Source organism: Nicotiana tomentosiformis, chromosome 7, assembly GCF_000390325.3.
Source record: "Nicotiana tomentosiformis chromosome 7, ASM39032v3, whole genome shotgun sequence".
NCBI lineage: Eukaryota > Viridiplantae > Streptophyta > Magnoliopsida > Solanales > Solanaceae > Nicotiana > Nicotiana tomentosiformis.
Window position 1 is genome coordinate 40,816,239 of NC_090818.1, and position 18,741 is coordinate 40,834,979.

An 18,741-nucleotide genomic window follows, 5' to 3' on the forward strand; every position below is an offset into this window, starting at 1 on the left:
AGTCCAAGCATTATGAGGTTGAGACTCGGGAGCCTGCCGAGAAGAAAGATACTTACAAGCTTCTTAGTGAGAAACTCCAGGTCGAGTTAGAAGCGGCTCGGAAGGAGCATGCCGGTTTGGTCGAGTAGGTAATACGAATATTCAATCTTAGTGATGACGATTTAGACACTTTGGCTAATGACCCGAAACTACAGGCTCAAAAGAGACTTGACCAGGTCGGGAAGCTCCAGGTAGAGGTGAACGCGGTGAAGGCTGAGGCCAAATAATGGAAGAAAAATATGGATCGTCTGGCCTCAGAAAAAAAAAATTGCCCAGACACAGTTGGCTTCTGCTAAGGTTCAGCTTTGGGTTGCAAAGGAGAAGAACTTGGCGCAAAAGTCGAGGTGCGGAAAAGGTTCGAACCTTGCCTTTAACGAACTTTTCCTTTGCTTTATTATTTGTTCTTGCAAAAGGTCGAGATGCCTTAGCATGAGATGCCTTAGCATGAGATAATTAGGTTGTGTTCGAAGGTTCGAACAAACCTTACTTTTATCACCTTTCTGGGTTAAGGCTTTGTAGGGGTTCGGTGTTACCGATAATTTTCTCAAAATATATTAGGTTTATAGCTTTGTCGAGGGCAGCCTTTAGAACCGGTTATAAGAGTTTTAAAGGCCTTGTTTTTGTTATGAGCCTCAGACGTCTCCGAGTCGTGTTAATATGGCCATGGCCTTTACAGTTCGGGCGCTGCAAAATAAGCTTTTATGCCCTCGAGTGTTTATAACTCAGAGCGGCCTTAGCCTTTAAATTCGGGAAATGCCAAATAAGCTTTTATGCCCTCCAGTTATTTTAACTCGGAATGGCCTTAGCCTTTAAATTTGGGCAATGCCAATTAAGCTTTATGCCCTCAAGTTTTATTAACTTGGAGCGGCCTTAGCCTTAAACCTCTGCAATTTCAGAATCTCCCTGTTGAATGGCCTGTTCTCCCCGGCCGGAATAGGTAGTTCAATTCCTTCCCTTAGAACCGTACTTGAGAATTTCTTACCTCATACGGCTCAGCAGTCAATTCTTTTGGTGTCCCATTTTGATCTATACCATATCTAATAAAATCTAATGAGATTTCTCATGGATCTATCCCAGTTTTAAGGTTAACCAAAAGAAAAATAGGTTAATTACACTTTTTTATGGAGATTTACCCATCACAGAGATGCACAGAGGAAGAGAACGAACTTCATATATCCCTTTTCTACTCAATCCAGAAACAAGATCGGACGTTATCCCGGTTCGTCTCCATTTTTGTGAAACTATTCCTCAAGCAAGGCTTTAACTCGGAGTGGCCTTAGCCTTTAAATTAGGGCAATGCCAAATAAGTTTTATACCCTCGAGTTTTATTAGCTCGGAGCGGCCTTAGCCTTTAAATTCGGGCAATGCCAAATAAGTTTTATGCCCTCGAATTTTATTAACTCGGAGCGGCCTTAGCCTTAAAATTCGGGCAATGCCAACTAAGCTTTATGCCCTCGAATTTTATTAACTTGGAGTGGCCTTAGACTTTAGATTCGGGCAATGCCAGATAAGCTTTTATGCCCTCTAGTGTTTTTAACTTGGAACGGCCTTAGCCTTTAAATTCGGGCAATGACAATTAAGCTTTATGCCCTCGAGTTTTATTAACTCGGAGCGGCCTTAGCCTTTAAATTCGGGCAATACCAAATAAGCTTTATTCCCTCGAATTTTATTAACTCGAAGCGGCCTTAGCTTTAAAATTCGAGCAATGCCAAATAAGCTTTATGCCCTCAAATTTTATTAACTCGAAGCGGCCTTAGCCTTAAAATTTGGGCAATGCCAAATAAGCTTTATTCCCTCAAATTTTATTAACTCGGAGCGGCCTTAGACTTTAGATTCGGGCAATGCCATATAAGATTTTATGCCCTCGAGTGTTTTTAACTCGGAACGACCTTAGCCTTTAAATTCGGGCAATGCCAAATAAGCTTTATGCCCTCGAGTTTTATTAACTCGGAGTGGCCTTAGCCTTTAAATTCGGGCAATGCCAAATAAGCTTTATGCCTTTGTAATCTGGTATTTCGGAACGTCCGAGATTGTTTTTTGATCGGCAATCCCAGAGTGAATGTTCGAACTCGGATTTTAAGATTGCCCTTAGGCTCGATGTCTAGTCCCCGAGTGAATGTTCGAACTCGGATTAAGGTTGCCCTTAGGCTTGATATCTTTAGCTGTAAGGAATTCCTTGAAAATGCAAGAAACATTTTTTGAGAACGAGATATTTATATGCAAAGGAGGCTCTTATATTCTTGCACATAATAGTTGTACATGTATATATGTTTAGTGCCAAGGGTCGATTGCTTTGAGCGGCCACGGTTCTTTTGACTGTTTGGCCCTTACAATAAATCCTGTTGATCGAGCCCCTTTAATCTCGAAATTGAAATGCCATGTTAAATTCGATATCCCCGAGGATCTTGCCCCCCAGTGTTTGAGGTTGACCGAAGAAAGGCCTCGAATGTTGTTATGATCATTGCAACCGGTTCATAGCTGGCCTTCGATTCTAAGTTAGCACGATTTACTAGTTGCCTCGTTAAAACCCTTGCCAAAAAACCTATTTAGGACAAAATCAGTCACAGGAAAAAAGAGTGCAACGCATGCTTTCAGACCCAGTATCTTGTATTATCCTTTATAGGTTGCCTGCAAGTGTCAGTTTGGAATGTAAACAAAATGGAAAAAAGAATTGGGGTCGTACCTTAGCAATAATATCGATTTAAGTTAGTTATATTCCAGTTGTTCTATAATTGGTCGCCGTTCATTGTTCCGAGCTTGTAGGATCCCTTTCCGGTGATCTTGATAATTTGGTACGGTCCTTCCCAATTTGGGCCCAATTTCCCTTCGTTCAGGGTTCAGGTGCTTAGCGTGACTTTTCTTAGTACCAAATCCCCGACATTAAAGTATAGAAGGTTAGACCTTCGATTGTAATACCTCTCGATCCGCTACTTTTGGGCAGCCAATCGAACAAGGGTGACTTCACGCCTTTCATCCAATAGCTCCAGGTTTGTATTCATGGCCTCGTCATTTGATTCTTTTGTTGCATATCAGAATCTGATACTTGGCTCCCCGAGCTCGATCGGTATTAAAGCTTCGGTGCCATAAACTAAAGAGAACGGGGTGGCCCCGCTACTAGATTTCGAAGTTGTGCGGTATGCCCATAGGACCTCAGGTAGCATTTCCTTCTATTTTCCTTTTGCGTCGATTAACCTCTTTTTAAGGCTTTGGAGTATGGTTTTGTTGGTAGACTCAGCTTGTCCATTCCCACTAGGATGATAGGGAGTGGATAATATTCTTTTGATCTTATGATCTTCGAGAAACTTACTTACTTTGCTGCCAATAAATTATTTCCCAGTGTCGCACACAATCTCAGCCGATATCCCAAATCGGCATACGATGTGGTCCTAGATAAAATCAATGACTTCTTTTTTCTTGATTTTCTCATATGCATATGCTTCCACCCATTTAGAAAAATAGTCAATCATAAATAAAATAAACTGAACCTTACCAGGTGCCCGAGGGAGGGGACCGGCGATGTCCATCCCCCATTTCATTAAAGGCCATGGTGACAAAACCGAATGCAGCGGCTCCCCAGGTCGATGGATCATCGAAGCGTGCCTTTGGCATTCATCACATCTTCGAACGAACTCCTTTGCATCTTTTTCCATGTCGATCAAGTAATAACCGACTCTAGTTATTTTTTGAACCAGTGATTCGACGTCCAAATGATTTCCACAAGTACCCTCATGGATTTCCCTCAGAATGTACTCAGTATCCCCCGACCCTAGACATTTTGCAAGTGGACCATCGAATGTTCTTCTGAATAAGGTTTCGTCTTCGGCCAGGCTAAATCGGGCTGCTTTTGTACGCAGGGCCCTCGATTCTTTTAGGTCCGATGGCAAACTTTCGGTCCTGAGATACTCCACGTACTTGTTCCTCCAGTCCCAATTTAGGCTCATCGAGTTGATCTCAGCATGGCCTTCTTTCACCACCGATCTCATAAGTTACATGACTTCTCCTGAATTGAACTCGTTATCTTGGACCGATGATCCCAAGTTAGCGAGGGCATTGGCTTCGCTGTTTTGATCCCGAGGTACGTGTTGCAAAGTCCATTCTTTGAACCGATGTAATGTTACCTGTAACTTGTCTAAGTATCTCTACATTTGCTCTTCTCTGACCTCAAATATTCCGTTAACTTGGTTTACCACAAGGAGGGAGTCGCACTTGGCTTCGATCACCTCTGCTCCCAAGCTTTTGGCTAATTCAAGGCCTGCAATCATGGCCTCATATTTGGCCTCGTTGTTAGTCAATTTCACAATCTTAATAGATTGTCTAATTATATTACCTGTTGATGGCTTTAGTACGATACCAAGTCTGGAACCTTTGGCGTTCGAGGCCCCGTCTGTAAAGAGGGTCTAGATTCCCGAAGATGTCCCTGAGTTAACCAATAACTCTTTTTCGACCTCAGGTATTAGGGCCGGTGTAAAGTCGGCCATGAAGTATGCCACTATTTAGGACTTAATGGCGGTCCAAGGTCGATATTCAATATCGTACCCACTTACTTCCACGGCCCATTTGGCCAATCGTCCCGAGAGTTCGGGTTTATGCATAACGTTCCTTAACGGGTAAGTATTTACGACACATATGGGGTGACATTGGAAGTATGGTTTTAGCTTCCTCGAGGCACTTAGCAAAGAGAGCGCCAATTTTTCTAGGTGGGGGTATCTAGTTTCGGCCTCACCCAAGGTCTGGCTAACATAATAAATCGGAAGTTGCGTACCTTGTTCTTTCCGGACTAGGACTCCACTTACCGCTATCTCCGATACTTCCAAATACAAGTATAGTTGTTTGTCTGCCCTTGGTGTGTGAAGCAGTGGCGTGCTCGATAAATACCGCTTAAATTCTTCTAGGGCCCGTTGGCACTCCGGGGTCCATGTGAAGTTGTTTTTCTTCTTCAGCAACGAGAAAAATTGATGACTCTTATCGAAGGACCTTGAGATGAATCACCCTAGGGCGGCAATGCGCTCGGTTAGCCTTTGTACGGCCTTCAGGTTGTCCACTATTGTGATATCTTCGATAGCTTTGATCTTGTCGGGGTTGATCTCGATTCCTCGGTTGGATACCATGAACCTGAGAAATTTTCCTGATCCGACTCCGAACGTGCATTTTTTTGGATTCAGCTTCATGTTGTATTTCTTCAATATACTGAAAGTTTCCTGCAAATGCTTTAAATGGTCCTCTGCTCGCAGGGATTTAATCAACATATCGTCAATGTAAACTTTCATCGATTTTCCTATTTGTTCTTCGAACATCCGATTTACTAGGCGTTGGTATGTGGCACCAGTATTTTTTAATCCAAACGGCATTACATTATAATAATATGTGCCGTTTTTAGTGATGAATGAGGTTTTTTCCTGATCACCCCGGGTCCATCTGTATTTGGTTGTACCCGGAATAGGCATTGACAAAACTGAGGGTCTCGTGGTCGGCCGTGGCATCGATCATATGATCGATGTTGGGCAAAGGAAAAGAGTCTTTGGGGTATACTTTATTCAAATCTTTATAATCTACACACATTCTTACTTTATTCCCTTTTTTAGGGACTACCACTACGTTTGCTAACAAATCCGGGTATTTAACCTCTCGAATGGACCCTATTTTTAGGAGTTTAGATACCTCGTCCTTGATGAAGGCATGTTTGACCTCGGACTAGGGCCTCCTCTTCTGCTTGACCGTATTAAGTTTTGGGTCCATGCTTAGTTTGTGAGTGGTTACTTCTGGTGGGATCCTTGTCATATCAAGATGGGACCAAGCAAAAGAATCTATGTTAACTATAAGAAATTGAATAAATTTTTTTCTGACCTCGGGAGTTAGTCCCATGCCCAAGTATACCTTTCGATCGGACAAATGCTCGATTAATACAACCTGTTCCAGCTCTTCGACCGTCGATTTGGTCGCGTCAGAGTAATCGGGGATTATAAAAGATCGGGGAATCCCGTAATCATCATCTTCGTAGGTCTTTTGCTCATATGATTGGATCGTTACCGGAATCGGTAATTGCTATTTGGCCTCTGGGTCAGCTCTAAAATTCGGTTCCTTCGGTGTTGTGAACGTTGATACCGGAACCACTTCTTCGATGTCAAATATCTCTTTTGCGGCCGGTTGTTCCCCGTAGATTGTCTTGATTCCCCCGGGACTGGGAATTTTAACACTTGGTGAAGAGTTGAGGGTACTGCCCTTATGTGGTTGATCCATGGCCTTCCGAGAAGGGCATTTTACCTCATGTCCCCCTCGATTACATAAAACTTGGCCTCTCGTACGATTCCGACGGTATTGACCGGTAATGTTATTTCCCCTTTGGTGGTTTCACATGCCTTGTTGAACCCGTTTAGGATTCGGACTGCTAGCACGATCCTGTCTTGTAGACTGAGCTGTTCTACGACCTTCGATCGAATAATGTTGGCCGAGCTACCTGGATCAATTAACACACGTTTGATTATAGTTTTATTTATGAGTACATATATTACCAGTGCATCATTGTGAGGTTGTATGATCCCTTTCGTGTCCTCGTCGTTGAAGGATAAGGCTCCTTCAGGTATGTAGTCTCGAGTTCGTTTCTCCCTGGTGACAGAGATTTTGGTGCGTTTCAACATTAGCCCTTGTGGGATGTCGACTCCACCGATGATCATATTTATGACGTGTTGAGGTTCGGTATCTTCTTGTCCTGTCTGTTTATTAAAATCCCTGTTTCTAAAGTGGTTCTTGGCTCGTTCGCTCAAGAATTCTCGAAGGTGCCCATTGTTGAATAAGCGGGCTACTTCTTCTCTTAGCTGTCGACAATATTTCGTTCTATGACCGTGAGTGCCATGATATTTGCACATATGGTTAGGGTCCCTTTGCGCTGGATCGAATTGTAAAGGTCGAGGACATTTTGTATCACTGATGGCGGTATCATTGATATTAAAGTTGTATTTTGATAGCCTCGGTGCTTCTTTAGGCCCGATGGACCTGTCGAAGCCATTTTTGGTCATGAGTCCCCGGTTGCTTCGACCTTGATCACTTCTCCTGTCATTTCTTACGGGGTTCCGCCCCAACCCACTGCTCTTTTGATCTCTATTATAGGGCCTATATCGATCCCCGTTTGATCCTGGTTCATGATCGATGCCCCTCTTGGCTCTATCGAGAGTCCTGGCAGGATATATAAACTTCGAAGGTGCCTCGCGTTGATCATCTTCGACTCTGATTTTCGATTAATACCGATTGTGTACATCGGTCCAGGTAATGGCAAGGGATTCTATCAGGCTTTGCTTTAATTGTTGTGAAGCCACCGGGCTTTGAATATTGAGTCCTTGAGTGAAAGCCTGAATAACTCAATCATCAGCGACCGGCGGCAGATCCATTCATTCCATTTGAAAACGGGACACGAACTCCCTGAGCATCTCGTTCTCATTCTGTTTGACTTTGAAAAGGTCTGATTTCCTGGTTTCGACCTTGATGGCGCCGGCATGTGCTAACGAAAGAGTTCGCAAGCATAGCAAATGAGTCAATAGAATTAGCAGGTAAGTTGTGATACCATATCATGACTCCCTTTGATAGGGTCTTCCCAAATTTTTTCAGCAAAACAGACTCGATTTCATCGTCTTCTAATTCGTTCACTTTAATGGCACATGTATAAGAGGTTGCATGCTCGTTTGGATCGGTCGTTCCGTTGTACTTAGGTATTTCGGGCATACAAAATTTCTTGGGGATCAATTTTGGGGCCGCGCTCGGAGGAAAAGGTTTTTGCACGAACTTCTTGGAATCCAGTTCCTTCAATATCGGGGGTGCTCCTGGGATTTGATCTGCCCTAGAATTATAGGTTTCAACCTTTTTATCATTCACTTCGATCTTCTTTTCCCCTGACTCTATCCGCTTTGTCAACTCCTTGAGCATTTTTATAATTTCGGGGTTAGTCCTTGATTCTTGTTCCTTCGACCTTACCACGCCCGATTCCGTTCTGCAGGTGACTTCTTGAGTCGGATCGGGTTTAACCCTACTCGGTGCCTGAGTTTGGCTCTGAACTGAGTTATCGCCACCTGTTGAGCTTGTATCATTTCGAAGATCATGCGCAGGCTAATCCCGTCTTCTTTAATTTTTTGTGTGTTTCGAGCTGTAGATCGGGCTCCACCACGGACGCTATTTTCAGGGTCGGTACGCAAGTTCTCGTCGATGGCCACATGTGAATTTATATCAATTAGATCCGCATTTTGAATTCCAACGACATCAGTGGGTGGCCCCGCATTAGCGGGCACCGTGTTGTTATTCTCACCTTAATGACCGGCCTCGTTGTTGATTTGTAGAGGTGCTAATAGAGAGTTTGTCATTTTTGGCCTGAAATCAAAGATACTTCAAAGAGCAAGTGTAAAGTAGTGTGTGTTATGAAAATTTGTATCAAATAACCACTATTGTCCTTAGCCCTATGGTGGGCGTCAAACTGTTTACCCCAAAATCGGATAACAATTGAATTTATACGCGGTTTTAAGGATATGTGATCTAATTTGATACAAAACGAGAAATCGGATTTAATATGGAAGAATAAGTAGAAAAATAAATGCAAACCATGCAGATTGTATATGGGTAGAGCCGAGCTCGACGCTTGATCGAGCATCTGGAACAATAGGTCAAGGCTCGGCACATACGTAAGAGATCGAAGTTACAGATGTAACAAAGCTCGATATCGAGGATCGAAGTTCGAACAGGATCATCAGATTTGCCCTCGAGTTTATCGAGGACACGACCGACCCTACTTCTAATGGCCTCAAAAAAAAGCTTTGCCAACTCATCCGACAAGGATACGTGATTCTCGCCATTAACCTATCATTATGGCAAGAATCACAAGATTAAGTAAAAAAGGGAGCCAACGGTCTGCATAATTTCTTATAAAATAATATCTTAAAGGCTTCATCTCCCTGGATATATAAAGGGAAATGAGTAATTCATTAGACACATTGTAACATACTTAAAAGAACAAGATACTATTTTTTCCAACTTTGTTCATATTATTCTGGTTTCAATAAGATCACATCTAAATTCGAAGGAAGTTAACCTTGCGAGTCTTAAGTTGTTCAATCTGCATGGTTTGCATTTATTTTTCTACTTATTCTTCCATACTAAATCTGATTTTCCGCTTTGTATCAAATTAGATCACATATCCTTAAAACCGCGTACAAATTCAATTGTTATCCGATTTTGGGGTAAACAACATAAATAGCCGATCATATTCATTATTTACTTTTTCTAGCCATATACATAGTTTATACATTGATTATACATAATTATACATATATAATACATAAATTATGCATATATTATACCTCCACCGGCTATTTTTAGTTTAAGCGATTGTGTGCGCTGCTATTTAGGTTAATTCTTTTATTCATTTTTTGTTCCACTATTTTTGACTAGTCTAGAATTTCAATTCAAGTATCACCTTTTTCCTTTTCTTTTTTTCAATAAATTTTAATATCATTTTGAAATTATCATAATTACTTGCAATGATAATGCATTGTGTGTTCCTCCTTTAATGAAACTTTAAAAAAGAAAAGTTCAATGCTTAAGGTTTTTCGCGTTTATACAATATTCAGGAAAGAAACGCTCCCTAAAAAAATAATGTAAATAATCTATCCTAATACAAATATTAATGACTGACTTATCGTACCGTGTGAATCTTATGCAACACTATCCCAAATTATTTAATGTTCCACTACAAATATTAAACACAACAAAAATACAATGCATTGTCTTGTCACGTGACACGCGCCGTGGAAAACGTTTGTTGGAAGAACAGGCAGTTTGAGATGAGATGATGCAAATAGGCGCATGAATAATGTGCCTTTTTTAAAGTAGATTCCTTTTATATGCCTAACTAGTAACCACCTACCATTCCTTTATTTGAATTTGGGCAATTTTATTGCACAAAATTCAGATTCCATACATTAATAAACCCTAATCATAGTGTTAATTATTTTATCCTCCCATTTATACGGTACTAATGTCAGTTACATTTGACTTAATAATGAAGTTAAATTTGATTAGATTTTTTTAATAATATATTAATTTATAAATCAACTTCATATTTACGCAAGTGAACACAGATCATCATATCAATTTCATTTTCCTAGTATTTATTTTTGGAAACAAATATCAAATTACGGAGGTACTCCCTATTTCTATGTTACTTGAATCATTAATTTTATTTATTTCACTTAGAACCGTAACATTTTAATAATTGAGTCATTAATTATTTCTCTAGTAATACTACATAAAGCAACACGAGTGAAAGCTTCAGCATCCCAATTGACTATGAGCGGAGCTCTGAAAATGGCGACTGACTCTCAAGCATACTTAGAAGGTGACAAGGTTAAAGAAACCAAGTCCTTAATCGCCGAACTCTGCCGTCATTTTTACAACCAGGGCTGGGTTGGGGGCACCGGCGGCAGCATCACCATTAAAGTCCACGATGAATCTATTCCCAAAGCCCAACAACTTATCGTCATGTCCCCTTCCGGTAAGAACCCATTTATTTACGATTTAACCTTACTTTCTATCTATTTTTGTGTTCTATTTTTTTCTCGTTTGTTTGATTTTTTTTAAAAATGGTTTTGATTAGGGGTGCAAAAGGAAAGGATGGTGGAAGAGGATATGTATGTGATGTCATCAGATGGGTCTATTTTAACTGCGCCGGTGGCTAAACCTCCTCCCCACAAATTTCCCAAGTGTTCTGATTGTGCTCCTCTTTTTATGAAGGTACAATAGGTCATCAGTGTTATAGTTATAGTTGAAGAGGAAAATAGGTTGTTGTTTTTATCATGGGACAATTGTTTTGCAATCATGTCTATTTGAAATACTGGAATTGATTGTAGTATGTTCTTTGATAGTCTAATCGTTTTGTTGTAATTAAGTAAATACAAGTGTACTCTCTCTAATAGCTTAAGCTTTTAGATGAGATAAGCTTTTAGATGAGATGCTCAAACATTTCAACAATCCAAGCCTGTAGTCTCTTCTTTGTTTCTGGTCAAATTAGCAAACTTTTGCATATTTCATTTCTATCGGGTTCACCTCAGGATCGTTTACTATTTCTCTGCTGCTATCTGTTAAATTTGTTCTCTCTCTCTCTCTTCCTCTCTCAATATTCTAGTAACAGCCAGGATTGTTAGTTGTACACTGTTGTCAAAGGTGCGCGTAAGTCCTGAAGCGAGCCGTAAAACATGTTGAGAGCTTCGCCTCGCTTAGCGGACGCGTCAGTGTCGTCATCAAGGTTCTAAGCATACTTTTTCTTGCCAATGAGCGTAATCGTGAAGAGGCGGCATTAAACAATTGAGATTTCACTTTGTCTTTTTTTTTTTTTTTTTTAATTTCTTTGTCCATCTATTTGTTATTCTAGCTTATAATTATATAGTCTTGGACTATACATACATATTAATATGTATTTTTTCTCCATTTGCGCCTTTCTTCATTAAACTTCGCATTGCGCTTTGCACTTAAAGCTCTAATGGACCTTAGAGCTTTTTTTGCGCTTTTCGCCTTTGATAACACTGATTTATACTTGAATTCTCTTAGTTCTTTTTGATTCTGTATTCTATTTTGGGGATTGTAAGTTATTTCCTTTTTGTTTTTCCTTAGGCATATGAGATGCGTAATGCTGGTGCCGTTATCCACAGTCATGGAATGGAATCCTGCCTTGTAACAATGCTTAATCCACTAGCAAAAGAATTTCGGGTAAATATTGCTACAAGCTTTTGTAAAGTTACCACCATCTTGGTGTGCATTAAAACAAAAAAGGGGAACTTGGTAATGCTGAGGTCCAAACATTCGACATAGTCCGTATAATGCTGACTATAGATTTGTTTCCCCATTGACTATAGATATTTTGGATTTTTATTTGAGAATCAATTTTCCTTCTAATAAAGATACTTGTACTTTTCCTATATTATATGAAGTCCAATCCTAACGCTTCTTCTCTTTGCCCATAATTGTATATAGGCTAGTTATTTCATATAGCAGAGACAATTAGTTTTGGACTGAGGCATAGTTGATTGATCTCTGAAGAGTATATGCATTTGAAACTTTCTATTTTACCAATGTAATAAGTTACTACTTTCTCTATCTCCTCTGCCAAATTGCCCTAGCCCAACTGATAAAATTTTAAAACACATCTAATTCCGCATTGTAAAATACTGAAACCTATTGTTCTTTTTCATCTCATCTACTATTCGTTGTTGCTTTGATTGACAGATCACTCATATGGAAATGATAAAAGGAATTCAAGGGCATGGTTACTATGACGAACTTGTGGTTCCTATCATAGAGAACACTGCATATGAGAGAGAACTCACAGAATCTCTTACTGAAGCTGTATGCATCTCCATCTTCTAAAAGTCACACCCTTCCTTTGCATGATCTCATGTCTACCACGATCTGTTCGTTTGTGTATCTGCACTTATTTTGTTCTTTTTTCTTCTCTGCTTTAAGTCATTAGTTTTAGATGGTTTAACTGGAACTGCTATAATCAAATTATTGTTAAGTAAGTCAATGTTATTCCTGTTTTTTCTTGGCTGTGACCACCAAACAGGGTGACAGTTTTTCACTTGCAAAGTAACAAAAATACATTGCTGTTGCTCAATCATTCAACTGCTAAATTTGTTTGTTACAACTTGCTGTTGCTGTCGGCAATTCTGCTTCACTGCTGAATTTGTTCAGCAGTTATAACAATACATGGAAGAAAGTAGACTGGTTTGTTTTATTTTTTTTAAGTAAAATTTTGCTTAAAGCATTGATTGCACTTGATACCCTGTCCCTTGAAGAAGGGAAAATCATGGAATAGTTTGTCGCATTCATAGAGCAGTTCTAAATTCTAATAATACATGAAAAATTGACTAGGTTCCTTTGTTATCATTTTGGCCAGTCTCACAAAATGGGTAGCCATTAAGGGAAGCGGCTGGCAGATATTTATTTTTAACAAGTGATGTCGAGCTAAATAGAATTGACTGCACGACGTACCCTATCCATAAAAGACAAGATGAAGTTATAAACTACTACTTCTTCCATTCATCTTTGGAAACTAACGGTTGATAAGCAGATTGGGAACACTTCTTGCATGATGATGCTTTTATATTTCCACTTTACTGTAGTCTTTTATCTGCTCTGACAAGTTACTTTTTTCTTTTGGTGGATTACATGCTATTATGTCTCTCTAGCTGGTAAACGAAGTGTAAAGCTATCTTGTTAGCTGGTAAACGAAGTGTAAAGCTATCTTGTTACGGTAAGCAAATATAAACTAAACTAATCACATGTGTAAAGAGATGTTTACCTCGCACAGAGAGCTCATGCCTACTGGCTCTGCCCTTGAGGTGCTACCCACTACTTTGGGTCAGTAGGAGCACCCTGAGCTAGTTTCAAATTCCTGGTTTCCAATGGAAATTCTAGATGGTTTTTACTGGCTTCAGTGTCATGTCTGTCCTTAACTAATCATTTCTGCCTTTAACATTGACCTGGCATTGTGCTTTGCTATCGTAGCCATACAGGTTAATAATTAACCAACAAGAAATGGTTCTAGTAACAATTTGTTGAGAATTGAAGTGGATCTTTTGTAGTAAGAAGAATTACATAGCTCAAGTCACAAGATGTATGCTACAGCTCCCTTAATTACCACGAAGGAGTCTGCTATAGCAGTTTAAATTTTAGAAGTCAAGATTTACTCTATATCACATACAGAATAAACTACGCACATGTGAAGCTAGGTACCAAGAAACATAAAAAACTGTTTCCAGGTCCATTGAAGGAACTAGAGGAGTGATGCAAGTCAACCTCCCCCCTCTCTCGTGGATGAGTGGGGGGTTATGCAGGAGAAATTCTATATCAGCTCTAATATAGAAGATCGAAATAAATTTAGTTGTATAAATGGTTTTCCTCAAAAGATAAAAGCTAGAGCATAAGGATGACATTCCACCCAAAATTATTTGTCACGAAAGTCGAAACACAAAGTTCTATAATTACTCACTCTTTCGAGTAACCAAATTTGAGTAGCCCAGTGTTTTACAGTAAACTTGATAGGTTATATTTTATGCAGGGATTAGGGTATAGAAGTCTTGCCTGTAGGTTGGCTGTTAGCATAAAAATAGTCAAACTAGGATGTATTCTCCGAATGACAATAGAAGGGTTCGTATAGCCGGCCACCTAGTTTAGAATTGATGCCTAATTTGTTACAGTATTGTTTATAGCTTAATTGTTGGAAGGGAATAGGGAATTTTTTACCATTTAAGGATAGAGGTCCAGATTTTGCAACGGAAGAGAGGAGAAATAAGTCATTTATGAAATATGAGGATAGAGGGAATATTCTCAAAGAGTCATCTGCATATTATGAAGACTAACTGTATATCAAGGTTAGGTATCCAATAATATCCATAGCTGTCTCCTAAATTAGTACACTTCTTATTATGCTTCCCCAAGGTTTAGGATCATATTTAATGCTCTACTATTTACACGAAGCTTGATAATCTGCCTAAACAAGGTTTTTATTTGATTCATGCATATTTGGAGACATCTGTTTTTGGTTTGAGTAGCATGTAAATTTTTTCCGTTATTTTCTCGTGAGAAAAATATAGTAGATGCCTGATGCCATTACTCACCTTTGAAAGAAGACTTAACTGAAGAAGTGAAGATTTTCAGCCTTTTTCTAGTGATGGTCCTATCTATTGAGTGACACAGTATTAAATTTTTTTCCATGTTGAACAGATCAAAGCTTACCCAAAAGCAACAGCCGTGCTGGTCCGCAACCATGGTATATATGTGTGGGGAGATTCTTGGATCAGTGCTAAAACACAGGTTTGCATCATGAACCATATGGTCTAGTACTTCCAATATGGGTTTAGTAGCTACTAATAGTTATCTTGCTTCTAGTGTATTTTGTTACACCCTACTCTGCAAAAATCATTGATTGATTTAACACTATCCTTTTTTGTTTGGGGTGACATGGTTAGGTAGAAGATAGATTTAATAATATTGATTTAATATGTGCTAGTAAGTTAAGGATGACCTCTGTAGGATTTTCTATGTACATCTTTTAATCTATTTAAGAATGTAAGTATCGAAACAGTCCTCAGATCAATAAGTTTGATGTATCTGAGAATTTACGTTTCATTTGGCACTCTTCTAATTGACATGCTATCTTCCAGGCTGAGTGCTACCACTACCTCTTTGATGCTGCTATTAAACTTCATCAATTAGGACTTGACTGGACAACACCAGCTCATGGTCCCATTCATAACCCCAATGGTCCTTTTGTTGGCATCCAGAATGCCAAAATATCTGCAAAAGCAGGTACTCTTGCTTCAAATGGCAGCAGCATTGAACCATCAAGGGTAAGCATTTGAAAATTTTAGACCATCCTCTGATTTGAAATTCAACGGTTTAGGTCTTTGTCTTAGGTATTTCCATTGAGTTGTTATTGTTGTCTCCATTGTGATATTTATAATTTTTCGCAGCGGTGCATCATTTTGGATATAGAAGGAACCACTACCCCAATAACATTTGTTACTGATGTTCTGTTCCCTTATGCACGTGATAATGTGGGGAGACATTTGGATGCTACATATGGCTCAGCAGAAACTCAACAGGATATTAAGTTATTACGTGCTCAAGTAAGTAAACTTACTGAGAAATAGCTTTGTGAAAAAGGTCTTCAAAAGAGTTGAGCCTTTTTCTTGGAAAGATTTGTGGTGAGGTGATATTATTGTCATAATGGTGTTTTGCATGTCAGTTTCTGGAGGACACTTGGGAAAAATTAACAAAACTTTTGGGTGTAACTAACTTGAAAAGTTAATGAGAAATCCAAACCTGGATTGACTAAAAGTTATGCCAAACTCTCATTACAACTTTGTCACGACCCAAAGTACCTCCTAGCCATGATTGACACCTAATGAGCACCTACCAGCTAGGCGAACCAGATTTCTATCACATGTATTCCAACCGCTAACCAAACAGCAAAACGTTAAGTATAAAGTAGGGCAATCTCCAATATCAGCACAAACAGAAATACAAAGTGTAACTCGCAATACAACCCATAATCTAAGTCATGGAGTGTCTAAGACACAAATCCAAATACCAAATGCCTGGTCTGAGCCCTACAAATGTTGTAAAAGCATAAACCAAATGATAGGCGGCAACCTTCATAGACTGCATATATCGAGAAGCCATGGCCGTCCCTGCTCAAATTCTCGACATTCCCCACTTGCTGAAAGTAATATTGAAAAGTGTAAACAAATGTGCTGATTTTTGAATCTTGCCTCTGCCATCTTCTTTCAGGTGCAACAAGACCTAGAAAATGGTGTTGCTGGTGCTGTGCATATCCCGTCTGAAGATGCTGGGAAGATGGAAGTACTTGCAGCTTTGGTTGCTAATGTAGAGGCAATGATTAAAGCGGACCGAAAGATTATTGCATTGAAGGAGTTACAGGTGAGAACAGTGGTACCTAGGTCCCTCAAATATTATAAAGTTTCATAATTTAGTTGCTTACAACTTGTGCTTTTTTTTTTTTTTCATATTCTCATACTCAGGGACATATATGGCAAACTGGGTTTGAGAATAATGAGTTAGAGGGACTTGTTTTTGATGATGTGCCTCAAGCTCTTGAGAAATGGACCTCTTTAGGCTTCAAGGTTTCTTTCATCTTTCCTTGTTTCAGTACTCTCTGCATTCCTCCCTTTTCCGTAAGCTCTAGTGCTATCCAAATTTTGTTGCAAATGCAAACCATTATGACCATCAAAGAAGTTGCTCTGATTCTTTTTGAAAGGCTTCAGCATGCTGCATGGTTTAAGTGTGTTCTTGTTCATTATCATGACGAGGTAATGCCTTGGTCTATAATCTCCATCTGCTAGTCATATTAATTAGTTTTTGTACCTTAGGTATACATATACTCAAGTGGCAGCAGATTGGCACAGAGACTTTTGTTTGGTCACACAAAACATGGAGACCTGAGAAATTATCTCTGTGGATTTTTCGATACAACAGTGGGGTAAATTTCTACCTTTCAGCGGGTTTTCATATTTTGATACTTTTGTCAGTTGAAGTAATTCATCTTTCTCCTTTTCTGCTGTAGAAACAAGAGAGAAACAAAAAGTTACCAAGAAATTACAGCATCGTTGGGAGTAGATAATCCATCAGAGATATTGTTTTTGACAGATGTCTATCAAGAAGCAACAGCTGCAAAGGCAGCAGGTAATGTCCTGCTCATTTTGTATGAAACAACTCTGTGAATTTGCTAGCTCTTCCGCTCTTCCTTGAAAGCAGATACTAGCTGAAAAAGTAGCTTGGTCAACAATTGTGTTGCCTATTTAGGATGTTAGTACTTTTATTGTTGGTGTGATTCCTCTTTTAACTCCAACAGCTAGCAGTTTATCTAGACACGACTTGTGTGAGCCTGTGGGATGTCACTTATATAAGCTATACTTCAACGAAAAAGAACTTATGCATATGCTTCACTGACGTTGCTGCCCTTTTGGCTCCTTCAGGTTTGGAAGTGATAATCTCTGTCAGACCAGGAAACGGACCTCTCCCGGATAATCACGGGTTCAGGACAATCCGATCATTTTCAGAGATCTGAAGATGGAATGTGTCATCCTGTAACATTTTCCATGTATGGTGTAACATATCATAATAAAAGAAAGTTGGGGGTAGGTCCATGTTTCTCTAGCAAAAATTAATAGAGTTGCTTGAGTCATACTGCTGCTCTTACCTTTCACAAATGGGGTGGGGGTGGGGGGTGGGGGTGTCCATTTGCGTGTTGCAACCTTAGGATTAGTGTCAATTAGTTTCCTCTTTTCTGTTGTATTGAGATGGTATTAAGTTAACTTATGAGAACAATTTCCGGAGATCGACGTTTTTAGTTCCATTTCCAAAGAGATGGCTGGAGTGGAACCTCGCTCCTCATTTCTAAATAAGGTAGCTTGCTGGTTTTTCCCTCGGTTAATGTATAGAAAATTGAATGAAAACTGGCGAAAAAGAAGTATGCTGAGGAACAAAATTCTCAATCCGCTCTTCCTCTACAAAATAGTCTCAAAACGGTCTTAAGTTGATCTTTTTGACAGTTCTTGTACCCTTGGCTTGGCAGCCCGATCTGAAGAATTCAAGATTTATGTCCGATTCAGGTTGGTAAGAGACAGTACAAAAGTTTTCACTGTATTCGTCGTAGCTTACTCTATCTATTTGGTATGAGGTCAATTGTTGCTTCCTCTCGCGAGATTGCACGCCTGTACAGTTGGGAAAGAATGAGCGATGAATTGTTCCTTTTTTTTTTCCTTTAAATGATGCCTCTTCGTGGTTTTGTTTGGGGAAAAAGATGTGCATGCTATTTTAATGAGATGAGAAGTTTATTTATAAATGGAGAGACTACTCTATAAGGTAACGCAAATTATAATAGTAGTTTTGGAGCTGAGTGATTTTACGGTGCCTCACACAACTGACATTATTTGTGTTCAGTTGTTTGAAGCTTCTTTTTATCACACATATTTGTGGACCCATATCTTACACATCTAGGTCCATAAAATTTTGAGGCTAAAAAGAGTCCTCATACAACTACAACAAGTGAATAAAATTTTTCGCAAAGGAATCTCTTGCTCCAAGGGCAGAGAAATAAAAAGTTGAAAAGAAATCACATATTGTATTGACATATAACTTGTGGTACAT

The 18,741-nt window shown here is 39.4% G+C and overlaps 1 protein-coding gene across 1 annotated transcript; it reads left to right on the forward strand.

Moving 5' to 3' along the window:
• Positions 1-10,310: 10,310 nt before the first annotated feature.
• LOC104113164 (probable bifunctional methylthioribulose-1-phosphate dehydratase/enolase-phosphatase E1 1) lies at positions 10,311-17,927 on the forward strand. Its single transcript, XM_009623272.4, has 12 exons — positions 10,311-10,567; positions 10,670-10,806; positions 11,683-11,778; positions 12,295-12,414; positions 14,794-14,883; positions 15,234-15,419; positions 15,543-15,698; positions 16,363-16,512; positions 16,614-16,715; positions 16,962-17,071; positions 17,156-17,274; positions 17,568-17,927. Exons 1-12 carry the CDS (start codon positions 10,363-10,365, stop codon positions 17,657-17,659), a joined length of 1,563 nt encoding a protein of 520 aa, XP_009621567.3. The 5' UTR covers positions 10,311-10,362; the 3' UTR covers positions 17,660-17,927.
• Positions 17,928-18,741: the final 814 nt, after the last annotated feature.